Source organism: Pseudophryne corroboree, chromosome 7, assembly GCF_028390025.1.
Source record: "Pseudophryne corroboree isolate aPseCor3 chromosome 7, aPseCor3.hap2, whole genome shotgun sequence".
In the NCBI taxonomy this organism is placed as follows: domain Eukaryota; kingdom Metazoa; phylum Chordata; class Amphibia; order Anura; family Myobatrachidae; genus Pseudophryne; species Pseudophryne corroboree.
This window is the reverse complement of record NC_086450.1, coordinates 172,798,569-172,822,721: the sequence shown is the minus strand read 5'-3', so window position 1 is coordinate 172,822,721 and position 24,153 is coordinate 172,798,569. Positions and strand designations below refer to the sequence as shown.

At 45.9% G+C, this 24,153-nt stretch overlaps 1 protein-coding gene across 10 annotated transcripts in view; it reads right to left on the bottom strand.

The window, feature by feature from the left end:
* ZRANB3 (zinc finger RANBP2-type containing 3) overlaps positions 1-24,153 on the bottom strand; it is an 894,936-nt gene that overhangs the window by 270,660 nt on the left and 600,123 nt on the right. For all 10 annotated transcript variants that reach the window (XM_063933768.1, XM_063933769.1, XM_063933776.1 and 7 more), the window contains 5 exons: positions 23,743-23,921; positions 13,676-13,907; positions 13,460-13,545; positions 12,545-12,716; positions 9,100-9,234 (listed from right to left, as the gene is read on the bottom strand). In XM_063933768.1, the coding sequence (XP_063789838.1) occupies positions 9,100-9,234; positions 12,545-12,716; positions 13,460-13,545; positions 13,676-13,907; positions 23,743-23,921 (804 nt within the window). The remainder of the gene's footprint in view (positions 1-9,099; positions 9,235-12,544; positions 12,717-13,459; positions 13,546-13,675; positions 13,908-23,742; positions 23,922-24,153) is intronic.

The window sequence follows — 24,153 nt, the reverse complement described above, 5'->3', positions numbered from 1 at the left end:
GCCTCCTTTTGTTTCTCACATTCTTTCCCCAATCAGAAGACTTTGCCGACTCACACTTACAGCTAGCTGAGGCCCTTTGAACTCACATAGCTAGCCTAGTTATGTTAAAGGAGAAGACAAAACAAGAACATGTATTTTGAAAAATAATCCCAACACAAAGCCAATTTCGATACAAACAATGATATGTAATTTGTACTCATATTATACTAGTGCAATGTATTATACTGGTACTGTAGGTCACATCATGGTTAAGGTGTAACTGTCATGTGGTACGCATGATGTTTAATTTAAAGTTGTTGACGGTGGATGACATTTATAAAGCCTGGACGAAGAACAGAATACTGCCTTCCTATTCCACTGTTTTCATGAATGCTCTCTGTCCCCTTAAGGGAATGGCCGTACCATATTTACAATACTGTTCATACGAGAACACCATCTTTCTTACCGCGACCATATAGTGCCCATTCTTTGCTGGTTGTTTAATATAGGTCCATTACACAGATAGAAAAATGCAGAGGTATTTATCCCTAAAAGTGAACTGTTCTACTTAAATACCTAAAAATGAACTGTTCTGATTCCAGTCTTCTTACAATGAACAGTGGCAGCTCCCTCTACTCACTATCCTACAGCATCTAATTTCCTTTGCATATAGAAGTCAAGGCATCCATATACCTCTCAACTAGTGTTAGTACTGCTAAGACTTGCCAGCTCAAGACAGGCACAAAACTCCAATTCCAGGCTATCAAGGAAACCATGCTGCTCCAGCACTGCTTACTTTAGTAAGAAAATGTATTTGATTTCAGGTTTAGGGTCCAATTTCAATAAATGTAGCTAGTTTGATGGAAACATCTAACCAATGTCTACTGGACTTGAAGATCAGATTTAATTTCAACATTTTAAATTAACCTAAAGAGGATCGAAGCTGAGAGCCAATACAAGCCTCAAGAGCACTTCTCCATTCCAATTTTAGGTCTGATTTACTTACCGGTAAATCTATTTCTCGTAGTCCGTAGTGGATGCTGGGGACTCCGTAAGGACCATGGGGATAGACGGGCTCCGCAGGAGACATGGGCACTTTAAGAAAGAATTTAGGTTCTGGTGTGCTCTGGCTCCTCCCTCTATGCCCCTCCTCCAGACCTCAGTTAGAGAAACTGTGCCCAGATGAGCTGACAGTACAAGGAAAGGATTTTGGTAATCCAGGGCAAGATTCATACCAGCCACACCAATCACACCGTATAACATGAGTTTATAACAACCAGTCAACAGTATGACAACAACAGAGCATCAGGTCCAACCCTGATGCAACCATAACATAACCCTTATTGAAGCAATAACTATATACAGGTTGAGTATCCCATATCCAAATATTCCGAAATACGGAATATTCCGAAATACGGACTTTTTTGAGTGAGAGTGAGATAGTGAAACCTTTGTTTTTTGATGGCTCAATGTACACAAACTTTGTTTAATACACAGAATTATTAAACATATTGTATTAAATGACCTTCAGGCTGTGTGTATAAGGTGTATATGAAACATAAATGAATTGTGTGAATGTAGACACACTTTGTTTAATGCACAAAGTTATAAAAAATGTTGGTTGAAATGACCTTCAGGCTGTGTGTATAAGGTGTATATGTAACATAAATGCATTCTGTGCTTAGATTTAGGTCCCATCGCCATGATATCTCATTATGGTATACAGTTATTCCAAAATACGAAAAAATCCCATATCCAAAATACCTCTGGTCCCAAGCATTTTGGATAAGGGAGACTCAACCTGTACAAGCATTGCAGAAGAAGTCCGCACTTGGGACGGGCGCCCAGCATCCACTACGGACTACGAGAAATAGATTTACCGGTAAGTAAAATCTTATTTTCTCTAACGTCCTAGTGGATGCTGGGGACTCCGTAAGCACCATGGGGATTATACCAAAGCTCCCAAACGGGCGGGAAAGTGCGGATGACTCTGCAGCACCGATTGAGCAAACACAAGGTCCTCCTCAGCCAGGGTATCAAACTTGTAGAACTTTGCAAAAGTGTTTGAACCTGACCAAGTAGCCGCTCGGCAAAGCTGTAATGCCGAGACCCCTCGGGCAGCCGCCCAAGAACAGCCCACCTTCCTAGTGGAATGGGCCTTAACTGATTTTGGCAGCGGCAATCCAGCCGCAGAATGAGCCTGCTGAATCGTGTTACAGATCCAGCGAGCAATAGTTTGCTTTGAAGCAGGAGCCCCAAGCTTGTTGGAAGCATACAGGAGAAACAAAGACTCTGTTTTCCTGACCCTAGCCGTTCTGGCTACATAAACCTTCAAAGCCCTGATCACATCAAGCAACTCGGAATCCTCCAAGTCAGTAGTAGCCACAGGCACCACAATAGGTTGGTTAATATGAAAACATGAAACCACTTTCGGCAGAAATTATGGACGGGTCCGCAATTCTGCTCTATCCGCATGGAAAAACCAGATAGGGGCTTTTATGCCGCCAACTCTGACACACGCCTAGCCGAAGCCAAGGCTAATAGCATGACCACCTTCCACGTGAGATATTTAAACTCCACTGTTTCGAGTGGTCCAAACCAGGGGGATTTCAGGAAACTCAACACCACGTTAAGATCCCAAGGTGCCACTGGAGGCACAAAAGGGGGCTAAATATGCAGCACTCCCTTTACAAACGTCTGAACTTCAGGTAGAGAAGTCAACTCTTTTTGAAAGAAAATGGATAGGGCCGAAAACTGGACCTTAATGGAACCCAATTTTAGGCCCAAATTCACTCCTGACTGTAGGAAGTGAAGGAACGGCCCAGCTGGAATTCCTCCGTAGGGGCATTCCTGGCCTCACACCAAGCAACATATTTTCGCCATATACGGTGATAATGTTGAGCTGTTACGTCCTTCCTAGCCTTTATCAGCGTAGGAATGACCTCATCCGGAATGCCTTTCTCTGCTAGGATCCGGCGTTCAACCACCATGCCGTCAAACGCAGCCGCGGCAAGTCTTGGAACAGACAGGGCCCCTGTTGCAACAAGTCCTGTCTTAGAGGAAGAGGCCAAGGGTCCTCTGTGAGCATTTCTTGCAGATCTGGATACCAAGTCCTTCGTGGCCAATCTGTAACAATGAGTATTGTTCTCACTACTCTTTTCCTTATTATCCTCAGCACCTTGGGTATGAGAGGAAGAGGAGGGAATACATAGACCGACTGGAACACCCACGGTGTCACCAGGGCGTCTACAGCTATCGCCTGAGGGTCTCTTGACCTGGCGCAATACCTCTGTAGCTTTTTGTTGAAGCGGTATGCCATCATGTCCACCTGTGGCAGTCCCCACCGACTTGTAATCTGTGCGAAGACTTCCTGATGAAGTCCCCACTCTCCCGGGTGGAGGTCGTGTCTGCTGAGGAAGTATGCTTCCCAGTTGTCCACTCCCGGGATGAACACTGCTGACAGTGCGCTTACGTGATTCTCTGCCCAGCGAAGAATTCTAGTGGCTTCCGCCATCGCCACTCTGCTCCTTGTGCCACCTTGTCGGTTTACATGAGCCACTGCGGTGATGTTGTCTGACTGAATCAGAACCGGTTGGTCGCGAAGCAAGTTCTCCGCTTGACGCAGGGCGTTGTATACGGCCCTTAGATCCAGGATGTTGATGTGAAGGCAAGTCTCTTGACTTGACCACAGACCTTTGAAATCTCTTCCCTGTGTGACTGCAGACTACACCTGCCAGTCCTTAGGACACACCAGTGCACCTCACCTGGCAGTACTAACAGACCCCTGTGTGCAGACATAAAACACAGTACAGCAGCATAAGGTGCTGTTCCATGACTGTGTTCTTGCGGCGGAAGTAATTGTTAGACAGAGCCGTGGAGAAGGAGAGGAAGCAGAGAACGAGCGAGGGGACAGCATACCGAGAGAGCCGCTGCTGTGGTCACGTGACCGGACCGACCTAGAAAGGAAGAGAGGTTACCAAGGAGAAGCGAGACGCTGCGGGCAAGAAGAGGAAAGACGGAGCTGAGGGAACGAGGTAAGGGACCCCGTAGGAGAGGAGAAGGCAAGGCGGACAGCCGAACAGGGCTGGAAGCATTTCCCTTCTCTCTCTCTCCAAGACGGTGACTGCATCCCAGCTGCCCTGAGAACCACGGTGCGCTTTTCAGAGCGACACCGCGGCTGATCGGGGCGCAAGGGATAACGGTGCGTCCGGAGTCCTAATTACCACAGTACCAGCCCCAATCTTATCCTAGATTGCCAGCAGGTCACCAGGTGTACCCCATATTCTGCAACCTCAAAAGGACACTTGTACACACTACCTCATCGGCACTGAGCTCACAAGACATCCAGAAGGACATTAGTACTACAGAGGTGGGACGCCACTGATCTGAGTGCATCACAGACTGATCACTGCAGTGTTTATAATTTTCCCAAACAAATCATAACATCTAGATTTTTCTCCCCCTGAACACTGCAGCAATTGTTTTCATCCTCTCATTTATTCTTTTCCCGTGTTAGTCTCCCTCCTCCATTCCCCCCCCCCTTTCCTCTCTCTTATACTTTGCATCATACCTCTATATGTATGCATTAACCAAAAAGATTTTAATACATAATTTTTCTGATTTAAATCCCCAAAAAGAACACATTGTGTAAGATATCATTTTCATTGACAATTGGGCTATATACTAACTATTCGGAATTGACAATATATTTATGACAAGTATTTGGGTATGCATCTCGTAACTTAATCAGGCGCGGTTGTTTATTCCTATTATGTATACCCTTAGAGGTGTGGGTTTACCTCTATCACAACCTTGCTGCCATAAAAGATATCCAGACAGGCAGGGCGCTAGATACAAACTTCACTGATATTCTGTCCCGCTTAAATATACATTTTCTTGGCGGGGGCTCATACATATATACAGTGCCCAACTGTATATATGTTTACTTTTGCCAAAAAGAGGTCCAAATGCTGCCCAGGGCGCGCCCCCCCCCTCCCCTGCGCAGTGACCGGAGTATGTGAGGTGTGTGGGAGCAATGGCGCACAGCTGCAGTGCTGTGCGTTACCTCAGTGAAGATTGGAGTCTTCTGCCGCCAATTTCGAAGTCTTCTTGCTTCTCATACTCACCCGGCTTCTGTCTTCCGGCTCTGCGAGGGGGACGGCGGCGCGGCTCTGGGATCGGACGGCGAGGGTGAGATCCTGCGTACGATCCCTCTGGAGCTAATGGTGTCCAGTAGCCTAAGAAGCAGGACCTAGCTTCAGAGAGTAGGGCTGCTTCTCTCCCCTCAGTCCCACGATGCAGGGAGTCTGTTGCCAGCAGAGCTCCCTGAAAATAAAAAACCTAACAAAATACTTTCTCTCAGCAAACTCAGGAGAGCTCACTGAAAAGCACCCAGCTCGCTCTGGGCACAGTATCAAACTGAGGTCTGAAGGAGGGGCATAGAGGGAGGAGCCAGAGCACACCAGAACCTAAATTCTTTCTTAAAGTGCCCATGTCTCCTGCGGAGCCCGTCTATCCCCATGGTCCTTACGGAGTCCCCAGCATCCACTAGGACGTTAGAGAAAAAAAATTATATCTCATCCTGTATTTCACAGAAAAGTCCTCATTCTCCTTCACCGACACAGTCAGACCTGATGGCCGCCAGGGTGGAGGCGTGGGCATCCTTCTCTCCCCTAACTGCACCTTTCGTGTCATACCACCTGAGCCTTCCCTCACCTTCTCCACCTTCAAGGTCCACACTATCCGCCTATTCTACCCCATTCACCTCCTTGTGGCAGTGATCTACCGCCCCCTGGCCACTGTTTACCTTTCCTTGACAACTTTGCTGCCTGACTTCCCCACTTTCTCTCCTCCGACCTCCCCTCTGTCATCCTCGGTGACTTTAACATCCCTATTGACATCACTAATGCTGCTTCCACTAATCTTCTCGCCCTTTCCACCTCCTTTGGACTTTCTCAATGGACCTCCACCCGTACTCACAATCTCGGCCACTCCCTCGACCTTGTCTTCACCCACCGATGTGATCTCTCCGATTTCTCAAACTCTTCCTTCCCTCTCTCTGACCACCATCTGCTTTCTTTCACCCTCTCATCCTCCTTCCTCCTCTCCACGCCCAGACCCACCACCACCAGACGCAATCTCGGGTCTCTCAACCCCACTTTCATGTCCTCCCTCGAAACTTTCCTCTCTCCTCTTTCCACTATGACTTGTCCCAACCAGGCAGCCTACTTCTATAACTCTTCCCTAACCGCTGCTCTCGACTCTGTGGCCCCCCTCTCCTCTGTCCCCCTCCGCCGCTCCAAACCCCAACCCTGGCACACCAAACTAACACGTTTCTTGCAAAAATGCTCACGCTCCGCTGAACGCTCCTGGAGGAAATCTCACTCTCTTCCTCCATTTCAAGTTTATTCTCTCCTCCTACAGCTCTGCTCTTTCCCTCGCCAATCTATCCTTTTTTCAAGCACTCATCTCTTCTCAGTCCTCCATTCCACACCAGCTCTTTGAAACTTTCAACACTCTCCATCGCCCCCCTCCTCCTCCCCTCCCATCTTCCCTCACTGCCACTGACTTTGCCTCCTTCTTCATCTCCAAAATTGAGGACATCCAACAGGACATCTCCCGCCGTCACCACTCCGCTACCCCCCTGCCCCCTTTATCCCTCCCCTCCATCTATCCCACCCTGTTCTCCTTCCGTCCCACTTCAGAAAAGGAAGTCCACTCCCTCATCTTATCCCCCCCCCCTTCACCTGCCCCCTGGACTCCTTTCCCTCCCGTCTTCTCTGCTCCCTCTCCCCCACTGCCTGCTCCCATCTTGCTCACCTCTTTAACCTGTCCCTCTCTACCGGCATCTTCCCCTCACCATTCAAACATGCTCTGGTCTCACCTATTCTCAAAAAACCCAACCTCGACCCCTCATCACCCACTAACTACCGCTCCATCTCTCTTCTCCCTTTCGCCTCCAAATGACTTGATCGACTGGTCTACAGCCGTCTCACAAGCTACCTCTCTGACAACTCCATCCTCGATCCACTACAATCTGGCTTTCGCCTACTCCACTCAAATGAGACTGCCCTGGTGAAAGTCACCAATGACCTGCTTTCGGCCAAATCCAGGGGCCACTTCTCTCTGCTCATCCTTCTGCACCTCTCTGGTGCCTTTGACACCGTAGATCATCCTCTCCTCCTCCGCACACTCCAAAACGCTGGCATCTCTAGCACTGTCCTTGACTGGTTTTCTTCTTACCTCACTAACCGCTCCTTCTGCGTGTCTGCCTCCAGCACCACCTCACACCCTTCCAGTTGGTGTCTCTCAGGGTTCTGTCCTTGGACCATTTCTGTTCTCCCTGTACGCTCATTAACTCCTTTGGCCTTCAATGCCACCTCTATGCTGATGACACACAACTCTACCTTTCCTCTCCTGATCTGTCCCCCTCTGTCTTCTCTCAGGTTTCCAGCTGCCTCTCCGCAATCTCCTCCTGGATGTCTGAGTGCTCTCTGACGCTCAACATGGACAAAACTAAACTCATCATCTTCCCCCCATCCAGAGCAACACCCCCGACCAATATCGCTATCATTGTTGACAACACCACCATCTCCCCCGTTCCCCAACTCCGCTGCTTGGGCGTCAGTCTTGACTCCTCCCTCTCCTTTGCACCCCATATCCAAGCTCTGGCACAATCCTGTCGTTTCCAACTATGCAACATTGCTCGTATCAGGCCATATCTCTCCCAGAGTGCAACTAAACTCATCATCCACTCACTGGTCATCTCACGCCTTGACTACTACAATGTTCTCCTCACTGGCCTCGCTTGCTCCCATCTTGCTCCCCTCCAATCTGTCCTGAACTCCGCAGCTAGGATTATCTTCCTCTCCCGCCGCACCACATCTGCCACTCTCCTTCGACAAAATCTACACTGGCTCCCATTCCCCTATAGAATCCTCTTCAAACTCCTCACCCTCACATACAAGGCTCTCTCTAATTCCACTGCTCCCTACATCTCCAACCTCCTCTCCCTTCATACTCCCTCCCGCCCCCTACGGTCGACCAATGACAGTCACCTCTCCACCGCCCTGGTCACTGCTTCCCATGCTCGTGTTCAAGACTATGCCCGTGCTGCACCCCTTCAGTGGAACGCTCCATTAGACTCTCCCCGACCTTGCAAATCTTCGAACAGGCACTAAAAACCCACCTATTCATCAAAGCATACCCTCTCGATGCATAACCCGTCCTGAAGCCGCGCCTCCACCCCCCTGCCTCATGCCGTGAACATCTCAGCTTTGCTTGCATACTGCCATCAGGCTACCTCCCGCTTGCCTGCACCTCTTGTCATCTGTCTGTCGCCCCTCCCCACTAGATTGTTAGCTCTTCAGGGCAGGGCCCTCTTTCCTCTTGTGATCTAAGCCCTCGTCTCAACACATTTCACCCGCAGCTCTCCCCTACTCAACGACCATCTTTACCCTGCTAGTAAAGGCTCATCTCCATCTATGGCCACCAGCCTCCAGTAGTACGATGATCACTCCCTCAATACTTACATCTTAGCTGTATTATGTCTTGAGAACGTGTGGTGCTCTATGTTACCTGTACTCTATTTCTGTTATTTATTTACTGTAATGCTATGCTTTGTCTCCCTGTACTGTCCTTTGTACGGTGCTGCGAAACACATGTGGCGCCTTATAAATAAAATTAGGCCTGAAGTATGATGCCGTTGGAAAGTAGGAATGTAATCCAATCATGAAAGGGAGAAAACATCTATATGAGACCTAGCCATAACCAAAATAGTATTTGGAACCAACAGTAAATATGAAATAGTCATACTTCCCAACAAGTCCCATTTTTAGTGGTACAATCCCTGGACCAGAAAAGAGGCCACATTTTGCCCAAAAATGGGTATTTCAGGGCAAATAAATTTAGAACGGAACAGGGCAGTTATTCACACACAATACAGAATGAGTAAACCTTACTTGATTGCGTAAGCTGTACCTGTACTTGATAGTTTTGTAAGGTAATTTGTTAACCCCCCCCCCCACACACACACACAAAAAAGATAAAACGTTAGAGCAGAGTTCGGGTCAATGCAAATAAATAAATAAATAAATAAATAAATAAATGTATTAAATATACCTTAGCCAGGGCAGTTTGCTTATACATGCGAGTGATCTGTCCCATGACCTGAATAAATGGACTGCTGGAATCCGAAGTCAAGGAATCTGGATATCTCATCAATTTTTCCCACTCTTCAAAGCTGGCATTCATTTCCTATATGACCGGAAAGACCTCCGTTTAGAGTAATATAGAAAAGATAATGGATGCAGAGTGCCCATATACACTCTTCAGTACTGTCAAACAGCAATAGCACAGGCAGAGAAAATTCCCCAGGCTCATGTGACTGCACGCGGGACGCTGAGGTGGGTCAGTCACATGATCTCACCAAATATAGATGACTGACAACAGGGAATAAAGGAAGAAATAGGATGCTTTCTTGCCAACCTAATAAATCAATAGGGAGAAAATGAGTCTCAGAGCAAATCTTATTACTTAAAAGGGATTATACAGCATAGAGTAAATTTAAAACAGGCTCATTTTTAAACGTCTGCACAGGGTTTTCTGGGAATTTTAATTTAATCTAAATAGGGATACAAGCTGTGATTCTCTATTTAACTTGCTCTGTACCCAAGGGGCAAAGGAGCTAGTAAAAACACACCCATGTATCATTCTGACAGCCCTTTTTATCATTTCTACAGTAATTCATTTTTCTATATTATGACAATATGAAGATCTCCACTTAAACCATATTTTGCAAAGCAAAGTAGAACAATTTCTGGTACTTTTGTACAGACAAACTGAGACCCCTTTAATTTGAGATATTCTTTTTATCAATAACATTGCGGGGCTGGAAGTATTGCCAAATGCTTAGGTCCCTATTTGGTGAGAGATAGGTCAACGTGACTCTGATGAACCTGCAATCTGGCTATAATTTCTGAATTAAAAAAAATAAAAAAAAAATAGCAACCTGCAACAAAACATTATTGCTGCAGAGAACATCCATCTTGGAATGAAAATGCGTGTTTACATTCTGTAGGTAGGTATTATGGGGGTCATTCCGAGTTGTTCGCTCGGTAAATTTCTTTGCATCGCAGCGATTTTCCGCTTAGTGCGCATGCGCAATGTCCGCACTGCGACTGCGCCAAGTAAATTTGCTATGCAGTTAGGAATTTTACTCACGTTTTTTTCCTCGTTCTGGTGATCGTAATGTGATTGACAGGAAGTGGGTGTTTCTGGGCGGAAACTGGCCGTTTTATGGGTGTGTGTGAAAAAACGCTACCGTTTCTGGGAAAAACGCGGGAGTGGCTGGAGAAACGGAGGAGTGTCTGGGCGAACGCTGGGTGTGTTTGTGACGTCAAACCAGGAACGACAAGCACTGAACTGATTGCAGAAGCCGAGTAAGTCTCGAGCTACTCAGAAACTGCAGAGATGTCTTTTCGCTATATTGCGAATCTTTCGTTCGCAATTTTAAGAAGCTAAGATTCACTCCCAGTAGGCGGCGGCTTAGCGTGTGCAAAGCTGCTAAAAGCAGCTTGCGAGCGAACAACTCGGAATGACCCCCTATATCTTATGGCTAGTATTCTGCAGAGTTAATGGAGCATAAGCGGTGTTTAAATACCGTGCTAAATGCATAACCTATCAATAAAGATTTAGAGAGACTGAGCATGAATGCTGCGTGTAATATAGCCATGTTTTCTGCTCTCCCTCGTCCTTGTTCATGCACTCCACTGTCTGAGGACGGAAAGGAGCAGAGTTTACCCCTGAGAAATAACAGCCACCAGCATTAGCAGTGCAAAGGATCAATTTGTTCTTGCAATGCTATAGGACTGTACTCTGCTCAACAACACTGCAGAATGCAAATCTAGCAGATGCAGATACTTACTGTACACTACCATCAGACACACATCTGTACAGTACTGGTGAGCTAGACACAGTCACACACAATACTGTATTAATGAAGTGGATACTTTCATTGTCCCAGCAGTGAGACTCAAATACTGTACAGACATACTCATCAGACACAGTCCAAATACACACACTGATGGGGGAAAAATCCCTCAATAGCAGTGGTATAACAGATAAACTGACAGACACATTATTGATGTTTCAGATACAGGTACACATTAAACAATGTGTACCCAGCACGATCTCGTTAGCGACGGGACATGGCAGCGGGGTTGGCATCAGCAAATTGCAGATGCCGGCAGCGATGAACTACAGTAAGGCGGGGAGCCATGCTGCATTTGCCATGGAGGATGCCACTGATGACGCGCGGGAGTGTGCATGGTCAGCGACATAGTGCATATACACTAGACAATATCGTGAACAATGTATCAGATTCAGACACTTCGTCCACGATATAGTCTAGTGTGTACCCGGCTTTAGTGTGCATTGTCAGCGACATAGTTCATACACACTAGACAATATCGTGAACAATGTATCGGATTCAGACACATCGTCCACGATATAGCCTAGTGTGTACCCGGCATTATTACAGTCAACCATACACCAATGCAGTGATATAACAGATACACTACAGTATGGTACAGAAAACTCCAATACAGGTTGAGTATCCCTTATCCAAAATGCTTGGGACCAGAGGTATTTTGGATATCGGATTTTTTCGTATTTTGGAATAATTGCATACCATAATGAGATATCATGGCAATGGGACCTAAAGCTAAGCACAGAATGCATTTATGTTACATATACACCTTATACACACAGCCTGAAGGTAATTTTAGCCAATATTTTTTATAACTTTGTGCATTAAACAAAGTGTGTGTAGATTCACACAATTCATTTATGTTTCATATACACCTTATATACACAGTCTGAAGGTCATTTAATACAATATTTTTAATAACTGTGTGTATTAAACAAAGTTTGTGTACATTGAGCCATCAAAAAACAAAAGTTTCACTATCTCACTCTCGCTCAAAAAAGTCCGTATTTCGGAATATTCCGTATTTCAGATATTTGGATATGGGATACTCAACCTGTATTGTTGTAACATATACACAGGCAGTCACACACATAGCAGCTACACTCAAATACAAACTCCAGTATTGATGTAATCAGACATGCACTCCAGTACTGATGTAAAAATAGAGAGTCAGATAACCCTCCAATATTGATGTGACATATACACTCACAGTCAGACAAGTCACACACGGGCAGTGTTGATGTAACCAACACACAGACAAACACACACACCAGCACTGATGTAACAAATACATTCAATATCTAGAAACACTTAAAGTCACTAAATCTCACAGAACAGCATATTCAATACACATAGGAGTAAAAAAACAAGTTTGACTATAAGCCAGGAATAGATAATCATGGAAATGATGGACCTGTACGCTATATTTGAACTCAATCGACCACTAGTACATATTTTATATAAAGCACACTGCATTGCAGCCTTTGTGGTTCAGTGGCTTATTACCTTGATTTCATACTGTATACAGTATGTAATGTGAGGGTTCAACAAAAAAGATGACTGGCATAGACCGCCTACCTTAGCCACATCTTTCGGCAGATCAAATGGGATACGCTGTCTGATTTTAGGTGGAAGTTCAGTTAAAACCTCATTCTTTAATCGTCTGATCATGATGCTGCTTAATCGCTGGTGTAAATCATCTAAATTAGAGGCTCCTCTGTAATCCCACTGAGTTCTTTTGCCAAAGTACCTTGGAGAAAAGTTTAAAACACTTGAAAACAGTGTTACTCTCAAAACAAGATGAAAACTCCAGCTGCTGTAGGCCCTGATATGTATTACAGTGGGATTGATCCAGCTCTCATTGTCATCAGAGGACTTAGCATTAGTGATCTTAGAAAGTCAGGACACCTGTTATAGTACATTGCATAAACACCATCCATATTTGTGTTGTTCACCATAAGATTAACTTCACATAGGCCACTTTGATCTCTTGCTGCAAAGCTCAGTACAGACCACTATCACCAGCAGTCGGTGGAATTCAATTACATTTTTGTAGCGCTTTTAGAAAAGTTAGAGCAAGTGTATTGAATACTCCACACAATGCATTTCTATCTAACGCAGAGACCCAGTTACATACATTAATAGGAGCTGCAGAGACATGTCCTTAGGCAGCTTTTTCATTGTTCTAAATATGTGCAGGGGAAAGATCCATAAATCTAAACAAAATAGAAGCAGAAACTCTGAAACTTAATAACTATAGTTTTTTTTTCCTTAACGATAAACACCTGGGACTGAAAATATGTTATTAAAAGTCTGAAATTATTTTGGGAACTGAGAGAGTTAAGAAAATAAAGATGCATGCTTATTAATATAGATACAACATAATACAGGGAGCTCAGATGATTAATTTACGAAACAGACCTTTCTACATTTTCCTATATTCAATAATAACCTGCATAGATGATAAGTAGAAGTTAGAAAATGAAGGAATACCTGACATGTGCATTACAGTATTTCTTGGCATATTCTGTCCAAGTTCCAAATCGCCTGGGGAACAGAGCATCGATCTGCATGTAAAGCTGGAAAGGGGGGAAGAGGGGGGGGGGGGGGGGGGGGGCAACAGCTATTTAAAAACAGTTATTTTGCTTAATAGTGCAGTAAAAGAATTGTGTCAATTTGTGTTGCACACACTGCTACAAATTCAATTACCTCCTCGGGTCTTCCAAGAGCCGGTGTCCCGGTGAGTAGAAGGGCTCTTGTCGCTTTCTGAACGATTGGCAGCAGAAGTTGGCTCCGGGAAGCGTTTCTAGATTTCATGTAGTGAGACTCGTCTACTAAAACCACTCTGAAGTGCTGTTTGTACAGAGCATTCATCAGCGTCTTGGCATCCGAAGTTAACAGGCCATACCCCAAAACTGTCACTTTACAAGCTGAAATTCTCCTGAAGACAGAACAGAGAGGATGTTTCACTTTCCAGACTTTTATTATTACGGTCACTGCTGTGAGGTGGATGGGGATCACAGCAGAGTAGCTAAAATAGCAGTCCAAGTGATAAGAGACATAGAAGTTTCCAAAATAAAATACCCTTTCTATGAGCGTCATTCATTCTCAAACAAAGCAAGGCATTAGGAAAAAAGTGATAATGCACAGGGAGCTTAATTTCTGTCCATATGTGTGTCCATTATGATAAATAGTAGCCATGTGTTTTAGGGGAAGAAATCTACGCAAACACACACGACGTGAGATGCCTGGCGCAAGTGAGATTCCAGATCCCGTGCAACTCTGCTAGCTCCGGGCATCATTTTCGGCCAAAAATGTGTCTTCGTCACAATAGGACACAACAGGAGACTGTGCTAATTAATTTGATATGAGACACTTTTATATGTGTGTGTGTGTGACGGAGTCTTTATACGAAGCACAACAAAACTTGGCATTGAAGAAGTTGCAGATGCTGCATCATAGTGCTTCATATACAGATTCAGATTCAGACACACACAGATGTACAAGTGTCAGATATTAAATTAATCAGCAGTCTCCTGTTGTTCCCTAGTTACACTGGGGTATATTCAATTAGGGTCGGATCCATTCCGACATGCATTTGTCGGAATGGATCCGACAACCCCTATTCAATCTCATCTCAATTCGACTTTTAAAAAGTCGAATTGAGATGAGGGATCCAGAGGAGGAGAGGGGGGATCTGCGGGGAGACCAGCGGGGACAGCCACGGACAGACAGAGGAGAGCAGCGCTACAGTAGCGCTGCAGGAAGTTGTCTCACAGCCACCCGACCTCACGGCAGTGTCCACCCGGCTCCAGCAAGCGTGACCTCACTTGCTGGAGCCGGGTGGACGCTGCCGTGAGCGGCGCGGCTGTGAGACATCCTGCTGCAGCGCTGTGCTGTAGCGCTGCTCTCCCCTGTATGCCTGCGGCTGTCCCCCGTCTCCCTGCGGCTCCCCTCCCCCTCTGGGTCCCACATCTCAGTCCGTCAATTTTTTTATGTCGGGCTGAGATGGTCGGAAACGGGGCCAAATCCGGTCGAATTTGGCCCCGTTTCACTCAAAAGTACGTGAATCTGCAGCTATACCGCCAATTCACGTACTATTCGACAAGTCGAATTCCACGACTTGTCGAATAAAAACTGCTGGGACTGAATAGGTCAAATCACAATTCGACCTTAAAAAGTTGAAAGCTGCCGTCTTTTCGACAGATAGCAGTTTTCGGCACCAATTGAATATACCCCACTGTATTGTGATGATGTATTTTGAGGTAAAAAGCAAATACAGCACTAGACTTGGTGCACTGATTAGAGAGTCATACTAATGTACTATTATTATTAATTTTATTTATAGGGTGCCACAAGCATTTCGCAACGCCGTACATACGGCAGACATTAGAACAATACAGGTTACACAGAATTTAAGAGTACAGTAACAGAAAAACAAAAACAGAGCACAATTAACGACACAGTTCTCAGTACACACTACAGCCAAGATGAAAGGAGTAGTCGTCATACTACTGGGGGCAGGCAGCCAATGGAAGAGATAAACAGTAATGAGCGAGAGGAGATGCAGGTACATATATTTGCTACATAGGCTGTAATTGAAGTGTGAGAGAAAAGGGTTGTGAGAACAGGAGGGAAGGGGCCCTGCTCCAAGGAGCTCACAATCTAGGGGTTGGGGGGGGGGAGACAGACAAGTGACATGAGCTGAGAGCAAGCAAAAGGCGGCCAGATGGTATAAAGTAAGCGGGGCAAAGATGGCCAATGCATTAGGTAGTGGCTTGGGAGTGGTCTTGAAACTAAGTTATGCGGAAGGGTACGTTTTGATGAACAAGTGGGTTTCGGTGCCGTTTGAAGCTTTGCAAGGTCGGGGAGAGACTAATAGAGCGAGGGAGCTCATTCCAGTGAAGGTGGTGGGGGGGTGGGGGTAGCACAGGTAAAATCTTGGATTCGCGCATGGGATGCACTGACCAGGGTAGAGTAGAGGCAACAGTCATTTGACAACCAGAAAGGGCGGGAGGGAGTATGTGGGGAGGTTGGAGATGTAGGGAGCACTGGAGTTAGAAAGGGCCTTGTACGTAAGGGTGAGGAGTTTGAAGGGGATTAAGTAGGGAAATGGGAACCAGTGCAATTTTTGGCGAAGAGGATTGGCAGATGTAGAGCAGCGGGAGAGGAAGCTGAGAACAGATCAGAGTGGAGCGAGATGGGAGTATGGAAGGCCAGTGAGGAGAATGTTGCAATGATGGAGCCGTGAGATTACCAGTGACTAGATAATAAGTTTAGTCGCACTCTGGGAGAGTAACGGCCTGATACGATGTTGCATAGCTGGAACCGCCAGGATTGAGATAGAAACTGAAAGTGAGGGATGAAGGAGAAGGAGAAGTCACGAGTGACGCCCAAGCAGCGAAGTTGGGTAACAAGGAGGATGATGGTGTTGTCAATGGTGACACAGATATTAGGGAGAGTGGAAAGACGATTAGTTCGGTTTTGTCCACGTTGAGCTTCAGGGAGCGCTCAGACTTCCAGGAGGAGATGGCGGAGAGGCAGCTGGAAACCTGAGAGAGTACAGAATGGGAGAGGTCAGGAAAGGATAGACATAGTTGCGTATCGTCGACAGGAATTAAAAGCCAAAGGAGATTATGAGCGCACTCAGGGAAGAGGTGTACAGGGAGAAGAGAAGGGGGCCCAGGACAGAGCACTGTGGGACACCGACAGGGAAGATGGAAGGGGGCGAGTTGGTGCCGGAGGAAAACACAGAGAAGGAGCGGTTAGTGAGGTAAAAGGTGAACCATGCAAGGACAGTGCTATACATGCAAATGGTCTGGAGGGTGTGGAGGAGGAGAGGATGATCTACAGTGTCAAAGGCAGCAGAGAAGTCCAGGAGGATGAGCAGAGAGAAAATACCCCTGGATTTTGCCAAATGCAGGTCTTTGGTGACTGACAAGGGCTGTTTCAGTAAAATGTAGGGGGCGAAATCCAGATTGAAAAAGATAAAGTATGGCGATGTCAGAGAGGTAGCTGTTGATTCGGCTGTAAACCAGCCTCTCAAGTAATTTGGAGGCAAATTGGAGAAAAGAGATGGTGAGGTAGCTAGCAGGTGAGGAAGGGTCAAAGTTGGGTTTTTTATTTTAAGAATAAGTGAGACAACAGCATGTTTGAATGGCGAAGGAAAAATGCCGGTAGAGAGTGATATGTTGAACAGATGAGCAAGGTGGGAGCAGGCGGTGGGGGGAAGGGAGTGGAGGAGGCGGGAAGGGAGGAGGTCCAGGGGACAGGTGGAGATGATAAAATGTCGGAGTGGCCTTCCTTGTCTGCAGTAGAGCAGAAGAAAACAAGATTTATGGTAAGTACTTACGGTTGTTAAATCTCTTTCTGCGAGGTACACTGGGCTCCACAAGGATAAAAATCGGGGTGTAGAGAAGGATCTTGATCCGAGGCACCAACAGGCTCAAACCTTTGACCTTCTTCCCAAGATGCATGGCGCCGCCTCCTATAGCACCCCTCCTCCCTGCACAGGAGCTCAGTTTGTAGTTGGTGCCTGCAGTAGCAGGTCACTTAACAGCGGGCTGCCTCAGGCAGCCTATACTTAGCTTTAAATTTGACAGAAAAGAAGATTTTTTTACAAGAATCTACAATGGCTGCAGCAGGCTATGTCTAACAGGCATCGCTGCAGCTCCAACACCCCAGCGGCACTGCATACTCCCGTGCCCTGGTTGCAGGGTTACTGCAGCAGAGGCTCCGGTTTTCTTCTAAAGGATCACGAGGTCGCTGACAAGGGGGAGGTAAGGGGCTTCTGTGCCCGCACTTTTCCGCGAACCAGCGCGGCCGTAGGAGGCGGGCCGCGCGTGCGCTGGCGTGGACACTGATTACTAGGCAGCCGCTCCACTAGCTACCAGGGACAGATAAGGGGCACAGGTCTGGGGGGTTTTCTACTACATTAACCCCACTTTTTACTGCCTGCAGCGCCCGGTGGGGATGCCAGCAGTGGGAGCAGGTCGGACCTGAGGCCCCTCCCCCCAGTCCCAGGGCGCCATTTCAGCAATGTTCCCGCCCTGGAGTTGCATATCTCATTCACTCCTGACCAGCGGCCATCATAGATTGAGCTGTGCTGTTTCTAGGACTGCTGGGGCAAATCCTCCTCTCAAGACCTGGCACAACATCCATCTAAGTTGTCTGCTCTGTGTACGTACGTCTGAGTAACAAAAAGTAAATTTTCACAAATACTAAATGAATTCGCAAAAAGGCTGCAATCACAAAGTTTTATTCACTACACAATGTACTAGTTAATTTGGCTATTCAGTGTTTCTAAGCAATTTATTTCACTGTTTTAGACTTTAAGAAACAACCAATAAATTGTAATAGAGGTCCACATAGACCAAATTTGTTGTATTTTATTCAGTTGTCTTTGGTGTTTCATTGGGAAAACTTTTCATCCTGGCAGACAAAAAGACTGGCCCTAAAAATTCTGATATAAATCCAGGATTATTCACACCAATATCCGATTGTTTAGGGTCTTCTCAAGTTTATAACAGCCTACACAAAGTGCATAATTGATGTAACCAGTTCTTAATTAATGAATAGACTTGTAGCCTCGTGACTGTTGGCTCGGCTCACAAAACAGCTTCATTCGTGAAGTTAAGCAATATCGTTAAATGTTGAAATTATAGTTTACATTCTCAGAAACATTTGCTGATCTGACTAAACAACTGCCTCCATTGTGTGTAGACAACAGGTGTATGTTAAAAATAGGATTTTAATTAACTACCGGTAAATCCTTTTCTCGTAGTCCGTAGAGGATACTGGGGTCCATTTAGTACCATGGGAGTATAGACGGGTCCACTAGGAGCCATGGGCACTTTAAGAATTTGATAGTGTGGGCTGGCTCCTCCCTCTATGACCCTCCTACCAGACTCAGTTTAGGAAACTGTGCCCGAGGAGACGGACATACTTTGAGAGAAAAAAAAAAAGAGGAAAGTCAAGCTAACCAAACTTGAAACAGGAACAGCAACGGCTGAACCAACATTACTTAACAAAGTATGAGTGCAGGAAGACCGAAGCACTGGGCGGGCGCCCAGTATCCTCTACGGACTACGAGAAAAGGATTTACCGGTAGGTAATTAAAAACCTATTTTCTCTTACGTCCTAGAGGATACTGGTGTCCATTTAGTACCATGGGGATGTACCAAAGCTCCCAAACCAGAGAGTGTTGAGGTTCCTGCAGAACTGATTGACCAAACTGAAGGTCCTCAGAGGCCAAAGTATCAAACTTGTAGAACTTAGCAAACCTGTTCGAACTTGACTAAGTAGCTGCTCGGCAGAGCTGTAAAGCCGATATACCCCAGGCAGCCGCCCAGGAAGAACCCACCGACCTAGTAGAGTGGGCCTGTACAAATTTTGGACACGGCAAACTTGTTGTGGAATAAGCATGTTGGATAGTAAGTCTAATCCAGCGTGCAATTGTCTGCTTTGAAGTAGGACACCGAATCTATTTGGGATCATGAAGAACAAACAGCGAGTCCTCATTTCTGTGACGAGCTGTTCTTTTCACATATACCTTTAAAGCCCTCACAACATCCAAAGACTTTGAAGTAGCAGAGGTCTCGGTGACAACTGGAATAGGTTGGTTGATGTGAAATGCAGACACCACTTTAGGAAGAAATTGCTGACGAGTTCTGAGATCAGCTATGTCCTCATGGAAAATTAAATAGGGACTTTGTGAGACAAAAACCCCAGCTCCGACACAAGTCTTGCTGAAGCCAAGGCTAACACTGTGACGGTCTTCCACGTAAGATATTTTATGCCCACCTCCTGTAACGGTACAAACCAGTCCAATTGGAGGAACTGCAGCACCACATTGAGATCCCAAGGTGCCGTGGGAGGCACAAAGGGAGGTTGGATGTGCATAACACCTTTCAAGGACGTCTAGACCTCAGGGAGAAAAGCCAATTGTTTCTGAAAGAAACAAGGCCGAAATCTAGAATTTTATGGAGCTCAGAAGCAGGCCCACATCCACGCCTGCCTGCAGAAAAAGCAGGAAACGTCCCAGATGAAATTCCACCACAGAATAATTTCTGCTCTCACACCAAGAAACATATTTCTTCCAAACACGATGGTAATGCTTAGACGTTACCCCCTTTATGGCTTGGATCATAGTCAGGATAACCTTCTTAGGGATCCCTCTCCTAGCTAGAATCAACCGTTCAACTTCCATGCAGTCAAACGTAGCCGCGGTAAGTCCTGAAAGACGAATGGGCCCTGTTGCATAAGATCCTCGAAAAGAGGTAGAGGCCACGTAACGAGGAGCATCTCCAGAAGGTCCGCGTACCAGGCCTTTCTTGGACAGTCTGGAGCAAAGAGTATTGCTTGAACCTTTTTCCTTTTTATTTGTTTTAGAATTCTTGGGATCAGAGGAAGTGGAGGAAACACGTACACCATCTGATAGACCCATGGAGTTGTCAGGGTGTCTATCGCCACCGCCTGTGGGTCTCTTGACCTGGAACAATACCACATGAGCTTCTTGTTGAGACGAGAGGCCATCATGTCGATCTGTGGATATCTCCATCGACTTGGCAAGCACCTGAACACTTCCGGGTGAAGGCCCTACTCCCTCGGGTGCAGGTCATGTCTACAGAGGAAGTCTTCTCCCCAGTTGTCTACTCCCGGAATGAAGACCGCTGAAAACGCCACAGCGTTTCTTTCTGCCCAGAGGAGAATTCTTGACACCTCTGACATTGGTGCTCTGCTTTTCGTTCCGCCCTGTGTGTTTATGTACGTTACTGCCGTCACATTGTCCGACTGGACTTGAATTGCCCAATCTTGAAGATATGAGGCTAGCAGAAGGGCGTTGTATATGGCCCTGAGGTCCAGAATGTTGATTGGAAAGATGAGTTCCTGACTTGACCATCTTCCCTGAAACTGCACTCCCTGAGTGACTGCTCCCCAACCTCTGAGGCTTGCGTCTGTGGTTAACAGAATCCAGTTCTGAATTCCGAACCTCCGTCCTGCGACGCGGTGAAAAGTCTGTAGCCACCACAGAAGGGAGATCCTGGCCTTTGGCGACAGACGGATCCTCTGGTGCATGTGAAGATGCGATCCGGACCATTTGTCCAACAGATCGAGCTGGAAGGGTCTTGCGTGAAACCTTCCATATTGAAGTGCCTCGTAAGAGGCCACTGTTTTCCCCAGAAGGCGAATGCACAGATGCACCGACACCCGAGTTGGCTTCAGGACATCCCAAACCATCAACTGGATTACCAATGTCTTATCCAATGGAAGGAACACCTTTTGTGTTGATCTCGGAAGGTTCAGAATCCATCTGTGATCCTGGAGGAGTTTGGTTGCCAGAGCAATGCTGTCCAGCAACCTTTCCCTGTACGGCGCTTTTATCAGGAGATCGTCCAGGTACGGAATTATGCTCACTCCCGGCTTGCGGAGTAGAAACATCATCACTGCCACCACCTTGGTGAACACCCTCGGTGCCGTGGAGAGACCAAATGGCAGGTTCTGGAACTGGCAGTGACAGTCCTCCAGTGCAAATCGGAGATAGGCCTGATGAGGCGGCCAGATCAGAATATGAAGATACGCATCCTTGATATTCAGAGACACTAGGAATTCCCCCTCCTCCAGATATGATATCACCGCTCTCAGAGACTCCATCTTGAATTTGAACACTCGTAAGTACGGGTTCAAAGGCTTGAGGTTCAGAACTGGTCTTACCGAACCGTTCGACTTCGGTACTACGAACAAGTTGGAATAGTACCCCTTGTTGAGTAGATGAGGTGGAACTGGAACAATGACCTGAGTCTGTACCAGTTTTTGGATGGCATGCTGTAAAGTTATACTTGCCTCTTGTGAAACTGGCAAGCCTGATTTTAAGAATCTGTGAGGTGGGAGCTTTTGGAAATCCAGTCTGTAGCCCTAGGAAATAAGATTGAAAAAGGAGCAGGAGAGCTCCGAAACGCGTCTTTGTGTGCCGTTCACCTGCCAGCAGACCAGACGTCCACTTGGGATCTTGGAGAGGAAGTTGAAAGTGGGGCCATCACCGCTGCAGAGGTTTTCCTCGACATTTACCTTCCTGATAGAACCTGCTTTTTGTGAGACTCTGAATTCACATACTGGTGTATGCATGTTTTTTAAAATTGTTCCCTGTAATACTGTTGGAGGTATCAGGGTTTTTTAAATAAAACTTTTTTTAATTACCATCGTATTCAAACGGATGTCCTTTACCTAAAAGGAGGAGAATGAAACCTTTGTGTGCACGCGAGAGTGAAATATAATGTAAGTGTACCTTTGACTTTTAAAAGAAACCATTACGTGAACGCGGGACAGAACTGATATGTAAGTTCGTCTCCATAGTTTGCTGTGTACCAAATCCACACTTACTAAATTGGTGTGTGATATTACTAAGAAATTTCCCAGGAGCGCAAAAGGCTGGTCACCATTTTTTTATTTTATACTGCTTGTTGGGAGACAGGTGCTCCATCTGTGATTTAGCCACCTGCTTGAACCTGGGGAGAGCAATTTACATTTTCTTTTTGAACTCTCAGCGGTGTTTTAAGAGAGTAGGGTACCCGGGTGCAGCCTCCGTTGTGGGCCCTCTCCTCTCCAACAGCTAGGTCTCCAGGAACATGGCGCCTGTGGTGGTGGAGGCGGCTATTCTCTAAGTAATTATTGCCCGCAATGCAGGACCGCCGCCGTGGGACTCCAGATGGGTAAGTATACTATATGGGTGCAGTGTGTGAGGTGTGGGCCAGCCTGGGTCTAGGTGCCCGTGTGCACCCATATTAGGAATATTGCTAAATGCTCTAACAGCCTTCATAAATGCAAAAAGTATTTAGGCTGCACAGCACCACAAAATACACGACTGAATCTCGCCCAATTTTGGGTTCTTTGTGCAATTACCGTATCTTAAGAATAATGTCATAGAATCCAGGGACCTTGAACCGGGGTGCAGTCAATTTACCGACGGTCGAAATCCCGACAGCAATTGACCAACGGTCAAAATCCCGACAAGGTCAAAATCCCGACATTTAAAATACAGGCAAGGTCAAAATACAGACATGTAAAATGCTGACAGGTCAAAATGCCAACATGAGTTTTTCATGATTTTTTAATTAAAACAGACTTGATCATACTTTACCATCCCAGTGGACCTGGAGGGGGAATATAATAGTGTGCAAAGCGCAGTAAGGCACCGTGCCCGAAGTGCGCTCACCATGCGAGGGGAAGCACTACACGTATATGGTGTCCATGTCGACATACACACAAAAAACAATGAAAACCGCATATTGGTATTTTGACCTGTCTGCATTTTACAAGTCGGTATTTTGACCTTGTCGGTATTTTAAATGTCGGTATTTTGTCCACGTCGGGATTTCGACCGTCAGGATTTTGATTGGAGGTATTTCATAGCGATCCCCTTGAACCAACCTGTAAAGAACAGAATAAGAAATACATCCTTCAAAAAATCTTAGACCCATGTAGTTCCACAGAAACTTAGCTCTCCTGATGTTAACTGTCACATGCCCAAAGTGCACATCCTGGAGAAGAGCGAATATTACATTCCATGCAATGTGGCAATAAAGCTTTATAGGTAAATTGCATTGAGTAGTTTATTCACTGAAACATCTCCAGTGCGTCTACAATGAATGAGTGACATTTGTCCGTGAACATTTGTTGAGAAAAATGGAAGCAAGCTGTAAAATTACATATTTGGCCGGGCATCTTCTTCAAAATATAGATTCGTAATTTAAACAATGTATACCACAGACCCTACTTACCCAACGTCTGTCTTGTTCTCAATGACTGTTATGTCCTCAGGTCCTAGTCCTGGAATCCACTTCTCCATTTCCTCAATCCATGGGTACTTCAGTGAGGAGGGAACAACAATCAAAAGAGGCCACTCATCACGGTAGAAATAAGCCACTGCAATCGCTTGTATCGTTTTCCCGAGGCCCATCTGTAGAAAAAGATTCAGAATCACAGTAGAAAATGTTAAAGGCAGAAAACTATTCAGGAAAGATTATAAAGAGAAGGTAATGAGTGTTTGGGATCTGAGGTAATCTTTTCCATTCGTGTATTTAACAAACTTCTTGGAATGTCATAAATCAAAATGTGACACAAATGAAAGCAGCCAGCTTCAGGAATCTATACTGATTGTGAGCGTCATTATTATGCTGATATATGCTGTA